Source organism: Bidens hawaiensis, unplaced genomic scaffold (genome assembly GCF_021521415.1).
Source record: "Bidens hawaiensis isolate Kalapana, Puna unplaced genomic scaffold, B.hawaiensis_p1.1 tig00001692_1, whole genome shotgun sequence".
Lineage (NCBI taxonomy): Eukaryota > Viridiplantae > Streptophyta > Magnoliopsida > Asterales > Asteraceae > Bidens > Bidens hawaiensis.
The window spans coordinates 1,043,634-1,052,891 of NW_027491096.1; the positions used below are offsets into that span (position 1 = coordinate 1,043,634).

Genomic DNA, 9,258 nt, shown 5'->3' on the forward strand with positions numbered 1-9,258 from the left:
TCATTCCCGGATGAACAACTGTTCTCCGTGTCAACCCTGCCATGGTATGCTGACATTCTTAATTTTCTTGTTGCAGATACCATCCCAGACTTTTGGCCAAAGAAAAAGAAGCACCAATTCATGGCCAAAGTGAAGCAGTATGTATGGGAGGACGCAGACTTGTTTAAGATCGGGGCGGATCAAGTGTTTCGAAGATGTATTCCAGATGAGGAGATTCGGAGTGTTTTGTCACTCGCGCATTCACTTGCATGTGGGGGCCATTTCAGTGGGCAGAAAACTGGTCATAAGATTTTAGCATGTGGTTTTTACTGGCCCACTATTTTCAAAGATTCGGCGGAATATGCTAAAAACTGTGTAAGATGTTAACAGTTGGGTAGCATTTCCAAGAGAAACGAGATGCCCATGCAACCAATCCTTATAGTAGACATCTTTGACGTTTGGGGGATTTATTTTATGGGCCCGTTTCCAAATTCCTTCGGGAATTATTACATTTTGGTGGCGGTTGATTATGTTTCAAAATGGGTCGAAGCAATCGCCAACAAAACAAATGACCATGCCGTTGTTTGTAAGTTTATCCAAACGAATATATTTTCTAGATTTGGTGTCCCCCGCGCATTATAATAAGTGATGGGGGATCACATTTTAAAAACTTTAACTTTGGAAAATTACTTAAACGGTATGGCGTAAACCATAGAATAGCCACACCATACCATCCTCAAACGAGTGGTCAGGTGGAGGTGTCCAATAGGCAGACTAAAGAAATTTTACAAAAGACGGTGAGGCCCGATCGAAAAGATTGGTCTACAAAGTTATATGATGCTTTATGGGCTTACCGAACAGCTTTCAAAACGCCTATTGGTAACACCCCCTAATGGTCGGTTTATGGAATGGGTTGCCATTTGCCCGTTGAACTTGCTCATCGGGCATTATGGGCTGTGAAGAATGTTAATTTGGATTATGAGTGTGCAGCTAGAGGAGCTTAGAGATGAAGCGTATAAGTGTGCTTCAGCATACAAAGATAGGATGAAGTGAGTACACGATGCGAAGATTAAGCGGAAGGAATTTGAAGAAGGTCAAAGGGTATGGTTATACAATTCGAGAGAAAAGCTGTTTCCAGGTAAGTTGAAGAGCAAGTGGTTGGGGCCATATCAGGTTAAGTGTGTCGGTAATTTTGGCGAGGTCGAAATTGAAGATATCGACGATCACTTAAGGCAAGCTGTGAACGGGCATCGCTTAAAACCGTATTTGGAAAATGCAGATTTGAATAAAACCGTACATGAGTCGGTGGTGAGCTTCATAGTGAGTGCACTGACATATTCAGCTGACTGCTAAGGGCCAGGTAACGTCAGACTGTAGACGATAAATACAGCACTTCTCGGGAGGCAACCCAAGTTTGTTTTATACACTTTCTCTTTTGTTGAATACACATATATATTAAAAAAAAATTTGGAGTTGTAGCCACCGTAGCCTACGGTTACCCGACCGTAGCTTACGGTGGCACCGTAGGCTACGATCTGAAGAGTCTGTATTACGGTGAACATGTTATCGTAGGCTACGGTAATGTACCGTAGCTTACGATGGGAACCCTTCGGCACCGTAACCCTTTAGTAGCTTACGGTGGGAACCGAGCGTGTAGACGATGTGTTTGAGGTCGAGGTCGCCGTAGGAAAGTCCGTCTCTGTGTATAGGGCTATTCAAGGTTGTTTTATCGAGTTGTCTGGGTATAAATTTCCGGTACGGCTGTACTTGATGCCGCTTGGCTGTTTCGATGTGGTGCTTGGGATGGACTGGTTCGCGAGTGTGATGCTCAGATTGTCTGTGGTCAGAAACTTGTACGCTTAAGGGCCCTGGATGGGACCCCCATCACTGTTTTCGGTGATCGGAATGGTGCGACACCACATATCATATCTATGCTTAAAGTGGGAAAACTCATGCGGCGGGATTGCGGGACATATCTGGCATATGCTATAAACGTGAAAACCGAGGTGGCTACCATCGGTGATGTTCCTATTGTTCGGGATTACCCGGATGTGTTCCCTGTTGATTTGTCAGATGTGCCGCCGGATCGCGAGGTCGAGTTCTAGATAGACCTAGTGCCGGGTGCAAAACCCATTGCTCGAGCTCCTTATCGTCTAGCACCAAAAAAAATGAAAGAACTTATGGCTCAATTGGAAGACTTGCTCGACAAGGGCTTCATTCGATCGAGCATCTCACCTTGGGGTGCCCAGGTCCTGTTCGTCAAGAAGAAGGACGGTAGCATGCGGATGTGCATCGACTACCGTGAATTGAATAAAGTCACTGTGAAAAATCCCCTCTACCGAGGATCGACGACTTATTTGATCAAATCCAATGAGCTAGTTGGTTCTCGAAGATCGACCTTAGGTCCGGGTATCATCAGTTGAAAATTCGTGTGGAAGATATCCCTAAGACTGCCTTCCGCACTCGGTATGGACATTATGAATTTCTCGTGATGTCTTTCGGTTTGACCAACGCACCGGCGGCGTTCATGGATCTTATGAACCGGGTGTGTAGGCCGATGCTCGATCGTACGGTTATTTTGTTCATTGACGACATTCTCATTTATTCTAGGAGTGAAACTGATCACGCTCGTCATCTCACCGATGTTTTGGAGGCACTACGAAAGAATAAGTTGTACGCGAAATTTTCTAAGTGCTCTTTTTGGTTACGCGAGGTTCAATTCTTGGGTTACGTTATCAACTCGAGTGGTATTCTGGTAGACCCTGCAAAGGTGGAAGCCGTGAACAATTGGGAATCCCCTAAGTCACCGTTTGAAATTCGTAGTTTTCTGGGCTTGGCGTGGTATTACTGCCGCTTCATTCCTAACTTCTCGAAAATCGCTTCGTCGTTGACCAAGTTGACCAAGAAGAACGTTAAGTTTATGTGGGGTTCTGAGCAGGAGGAAGCATTTCTCGAATTAAAGAACAGGTTGACGCATGCTCCGATTTTAGCGTTGCCTGATGGCACTGATGATCTGGTTGTCTATTTTGATGCTTCTTACTAGGGGCTTGGGTGTGTTCTTATGCAGCGGGGTCGAGTCATAACTTATGCCTCGCGACACTTGAAGCCTCATGAGGCTAATTATCCTACCCATGATTTAGAATTGGCGGCGGTTGTATTTGCGCTTAAGTTGTGGAGACAATATTTGTATGGTATCCCATGTGTCATCTATACCGATCATAAAAGTCTAAAGTATTTCTTCGAGCAAAAGGAACTGAATATGCGGCAACGTCCGTGGTTAGAATTGACTAAGGATTATGATATGAAGATTATGTATCATCCCGGTAAGGCTAACGTGGTAGCAGACGCGTTGAGCCGGAAAGAGAGACCGAAACCTGATATTTTGAAACAGATAGCCAGCGTTCATAATGAGGCTTTACAGGTGGAATGGATTATGTCAGAGCGTATTTGGGGTCAGGAAAAGTTATTGGAGGACGTCGGTGACGGGGTGAAGTATAAAGATAGTCGTTTATAGGTACCCAGGTATGGGGGTTTCAGGAGTAAGATTCTTGATGAAGCACACAAGTCGCGCTATTCCATTCATCCGGGCGCGACTAAGATGTACCAAGATCTAAAGAAGAATTACTAGTGGCCCGCGATGAAGTATGAGGTGGCTCAGTATGTGAGTAAATGTTTGACATGTTTGAAGGTTAAGGCTGAGCACCAGGAGCCTTCCGGGACATTTCAACCCCTGGAAATACCTGAGTGGAAATGGGAGCATCTTACGATGGATTTTGTGACTAAACTGCCTCGTACTCCTAGGGGTAATCATGACACCATTTGGGTAATCGTGGATAGATTGACTAAGAGCGCTCACTTCTTGTCGATTCGAGAGACTTATAATTCCGAGCAGTTAGCCGATTATTCGTGAGATTGTTTCTAGGCACGAGGTGTCTGTATCTATTGTTTCGGATAGGGATACGCGTTTTACCTCCAGGTTTTGGAAGAAGTTTCAAAAGGATGTGGGTACCAAACTCCTCATTAGTACCGCTTATCACCCGCAGACGGATGGTCAATCCGAGAGGACCATACAGACTCTTGAGGATATGTTGCGAGCTTGTGTGATCGATTTTGGTAGTAGTTGGGTTCGTCACTTACCATTGGTTGAGTTTTTTTATAATAACAGTTACCACGCCAATATTGGGATGCTGCCGTTTAAGATGTTGTATGGGCGTAGGTGTAGGACTCTAGTCTGTTGGGGCTCCATCGATCAGAAACAGTTGGGTAGTTTGGAGGTGGTCGAGGCTAAGACTGAGAAGCTGAATAAGATTAAGGCTTTTATAAAGGCCGCTCAAGATCGCCAAAAGTCCTATGTGGATAAAAGGCGAAGGCCTATTGTGTTTGAGGCCGGTGATCGGGTTATGTTAAAAGTTTCTCCTTGGAAGGGTATCATTCGTTTACGTAAGAGGGGGAAGCTTAGTCCGAGGTTCATAGGCCCGTTTCGTATCTTGTCCCATGTTGGCGAGGTGGCGTATAGGCTGGATTTTCCCGACGAGCTCGCTAGGATTCATCCTACTTTCCACGTATCTTATCTGAGGAAATGTTTAGCAGACGAGGAGGACCATGTGCCTCTTGGTGATATTGAGCTTGATAGTAAGTTGAATTACATTGAGCAACCTACCGCTATTCTTGACCGTCAGGAAAGGCGTTTGAGGAATAAGGTGGTCAGACATGTGAAGTTGCAGTGGAGGCACCGTAGGGGCTTCGAGGTCACTTGGGAATCCGAGGGTGAAATGATAAAACTCTACCCACAATTGTTCCTATCGCATTGGGATTCGGGGACGAATCCCATTGTAAGGGGGTGGACTTGTAACGCCCGTTACTTTCGGGTAAATGATTTAAGCTATGTAGAGTACATATATCTCTCGGAATTTATCTGGCTTTCCTCGGGGAACCTTCGCGTCATTCTGGTAAGTTAAATTAATTAACTTTTCATTCAAGTTGCTACATCTATCTAATTGAGGGACTAGAGTGTAACATATTGTTTTATATCAAAAAACCCTAGCCCTCCCTTCTCACCTTGGCCGATCGGACTAGAGCGGCAGGCAAAGGGCTTCGTTTTTCTTTTTTTTGCAGCCAATTCCAAGCGTAAAACTTCAATTCAAGGTTAGTCCAATGTTCCTACTAGTCTTCTACACCTTAAACCATCTTTATATCTCGGGTATTGATCGTAAACCGCTTGTTTTAGGCTTACCGGGTGGCTGTCCATTCAAGCACTTTCGGAGCTGTTTTGGTTAAGGTTTTTACTCCGTCATGTTCCTAGGTATGTCTGGTATATCATACTTTAGTATCATGAATTTTGGCATTCGTTAGGTTGGTCAATTGTTGATGAAGTGAAAACTAGAATTCGGTTGACTAGTTTGTGAATTGTGGTGTCTAGCGCGTTGTTTGAGGGAATTAACGACCAATTCGTATGTTGTAGCCTCGGTATAATTTGTTGGCTGTAAGAAACTGATTTTTTAAGTATTGGGGCTGAATTGGTTGTCGGTTACTCAAACAGGTCGGTACAACGCGAATTCGCGTTTATTGGATAGTTGGTGCGTCGTGCTTGCGAGTTACCGACCCATCCAACTCGTGTAGCGTCGTGTGGACTTGTTGGCTGTGAATTTATCAATTTGGGTCCACACAAGGCTGAGTTGGATGTTAAGTGCCTAAACAACTCTTAAACGTGCACTTTCGTATCACCTAGCACTTCCAGGGGTAATTTGGGAATTCTTTATTCCCGAGGGTATCTAAGGGTCGTGCTGGTAAATATATGGCCCCGAGGGCTGTTGTAATTGAACTTGGTGGGGTTGGGGCTTTAGGTAACTCGAACCATGTTAGAACGCCTCGTAGGATAAACGAGTCCTTTCGGTGTCGTTAGTAATTATTGTCTGTTATCCGACAGACGTGTGAATTGTGGGGATACTTAGGGGTTCTGTAGCTCGTGGTGCCTCGTGTTAGGTGAGTTCACGATGCCCTTTTGACTCTTTTCACATTTTGGGCTAGCATGCACACCTAACTGATTTCACCCGTTAAATTGTTTAAATGATTTCTCGTGGGTTTTCTTTATTATTGAGTATATTGGGATGATATATATACACGTGTATGTTTATAATACTTTACGGCCTATGATTAGTAGTACTAGTTTATTATGGTGTGAATGATGAACTGGGTCGGGCCAAACTATATGACTCGGGTTCTTAAATCTCGTGGTGGTGGTGGAGGCTAGTGTGGCACGTTTATCAATAAAAGTGGTTCCTTGTGTGCATGGTGAATTAGGTCGGGCCAAACTATACGACTCAGGTTCTTAAATCCCGTGGGGGGGAGGCTAATGTGGCCTGTTCACAATTATAATCGGTTCCTTGTATGCATGGTGATCTTGGCCGGGCCAAACTATACGACTCGGGTTCTTAAATCCCGTGGGGGGGGAGGCTCGTGTGGCATTATCACTATTATAACGGGGTTTTTAAAATCACGTAGTATGTACTTAGGCCGTACGTGTGTTAGACCGCGATTATGTTAATTGGTCATTATATCTAGAGGTACTTATCGTATGTGCATTTGCCTATTATTCCTATATGATTTTATACTTACAAAGTTGGAATGGTTTGTTTATGTAATTTAATAAAACTTGAACTCACTCAGCTTTAGCTGACTTTGTGTGTATGTTAGTCTGAATTTTAGGTTAAGAAGAGGATGATTACCACTTGGACGTGCTCGAGACTACTTGGTCGGTTGAATGCATATCTAGTCGGGGACATTAATAATGAAGAATGTTTACTTTTAATTATTCTTAAACACATTTAAATTGGTTTTGGGCATACTTCCCGGTTTTGGGAATTTGTTTTTTTGACACTTATGATTTTCGTTGATCTAATACTCTGAAACGGTTTTAATAACTTGGACTTGCCTTTGGTTTTAAATTTTTACGAATATTGGTCATGATTACCAACTGTGGGATTCCCAAGATTCGGGGTCTTACACGCCCCAAGCCGGTTCAGGTATTTAACGCATGCGGATAAAAAAATGTTGCTTGCGGCGTTTGTCTTTTTGGGGTAGGTTGGTCTTTGGGCATAAAGATTAGTGTGAAGTGGTGGTTTGATTTCTAAGTTGAAATTCATTGGCCTTGATGTACACGCATCCTTGTGTACCCTGGTTGGCTTGGTTAAGTTGAGTTTGCTTGGCCTGGTTTGGTTGAGGTTGAATAGCTTGGATGGGTTGGGCTTGCATTGGTTAGGCTTGATCGTCTTGGGCTTGCGTTTGGAAGGTTTGGGCTTGATATATTTGGAGTTGGTTGGTTGGGCTTGGGTAGGTTTGAATTTGATAAACGAGTTTTGGACATGTGTTGCGAAGATGGTTTGGGCTACCGCAATGATAGCAGGCTCGTATAGTTGGGAGAGATGGAGCATAAGGTAGGGCATATGGTTGGGGAAATGATTGAGTGATGGGTTGGGGAATAAGGGAGTTGAGTTGCGTTTTCATAGGCTCTAGACAATATTGGGTGAGGTGTCCGAATCGGTGGCAATTGGTACACACTCGACAAGTGGATTGGGCCAGATGGTGGCGACGGGAAAGAGAAAGAGAAGGAAAGAGAAAGATATTTTGAAAAATTTTGAGGAACAAGTAAGGTGGAGGGGGGTAGTGTCGGCGATGGGAAGAGGAGGAAAGAGAAAGAGATTTTGAAAATTTTGCAACTTGGTCCTTGAGTTTTTGTTGTGGGTGCAAAGTTAGATTAAGGTTTAGTCTAGGGGTTATTTTTGTATAACTTTTGATACTTAGATTAATAACCAAACTAAGTCGGTGTAGAAATAAATGATCAATAAATTTATTAACTTGATTTAATAAAATAGAACGAAAAATAAAACTTTAAACGGGTCGGGTTTTAGAATCCGAAATTTAACGAATGTTACAGTCCAGTGAATCTCAAGAGTATCACGGGCGAACTCTTTTGGTGGTCACCGATGATTATTCGAGATTCTCTTGGGTTATGTTTTTGGACACTAAAGATGAGACGTTTGATTCTCTTATGGTTCTGCTCAAGAACACTCGAGACATTGTACAATTTTTCGATTCCTCGAATTCGAAGCGACAACGGGACTGAGTTCATGAGCAATCGGATGCTTGATTATTGTAACGAATTGGGGATTCTTCATGAGTTTGGCGCACCCAATACTCCACAACAAAAAGGGGTCGCTGAATGAAAGAATCGGACTTTTATTGAAACAGCTCAGACCATGCTTGCAGATTCAAAGTTACCAGTTAATTTTTGGACTGAAGCAGTGGCGTCGGCTTGTTATACATTAACCGCGTTCTTACTGTGAAGAAGTTCGGGAAGACGTGTTTTGAGCTGCTTAATTGGAAAAAACAAAATCTCAAGTGGCTTGAACCGTTTGGATCGACTTGCACCCTTCTTGAACCCGATGGAAAATTTGGTCCCAAGTCGGTTGAAGGATTCTTTGCGGGTTATGCTAGTCCTCTCATACGTGTATACTTACCTAGCAGACACCGAATCGTGCAAGTGCAAAACGTGGATTGTAAGAGTTATACTCCACCAACCTAACGACCTGGAGATTCTAGGTTGTTCAATTATGATAGCCTTAGGGAGAGTTTCAAACTCCCTGAGGAGACTCTGTCTGAAGATCCTGTCACCATGTTATATCAACAACAGTTATCTGAAGATTCAGTCAATGTATCAACACTAGAAGCTCCTATTGTTACAGTTCTTCAAATTTTTCCAGATCCCATCTCGACTGATACTATACCTGAGACTACACACGTTTTTGAGGAGTTAATTGAGGCTATTTCTCCTTCATCACCTGAAGTATCAGTCGAAGACAATGTATCAAATCTCTAAACTAAGGTGTTAGTTCCCACTGATGACATGCCTCGTACCTTGTCACATCATCCGGAAGAGAATATAATTGGTGATTTGAACACGGGGGTTGTAAGACCCCGAATCCCGGGAATCCTACAGTTGGTAATCACATCCACAATTTCACAAAAATTTAAAACCAAACGATTCATTTTTATTTAAAACAAGTTCATAGTAAATAACAACGGAAAAAGTGTAATTATTTAAAGAAAAAATCCCAAATACGGGGGTACAAGTGTCCAAAAATCAAATATAAATATAATATCCGTTTTATTGGAAATCCTCGACCAGATATGCCTTCAACCTTTCGAGTAGTCTCGAGCGCGTCCAAGCGGTAAGCATCCTCCTCTAAACCTGAAACTCACACTAAATACACACAAAGTCAG

At 43.2% G+C, this 9,258-nt stretch overlaps 1 protein-coding gene across 1 annotated transcript; it reads left to right on the forward strand.

The window, feature by feature from the left end:
- The first annotated feature begins 1,039 nt into the window (after nt 1–1,039).
- LOC143594481 (putative mitochondrial protein AtMg00860) lies at nt 1,040–3,022 on the forward strand. Its single transcript, XM_077073791.1, has 2 exons — nt 1,040–1,117; nt 2,693–3,022. Exons 1-2 carry the CDS (start codon nt 1,040–1,042, stop codon nt 3,020–3,022), a joined length of 408 nt encoding a protein of 135 aa, XP_076929906.1.
- The last annotated feature ends 6,236 nt before the right edge of the window (nt 3,023–9,258 follow it).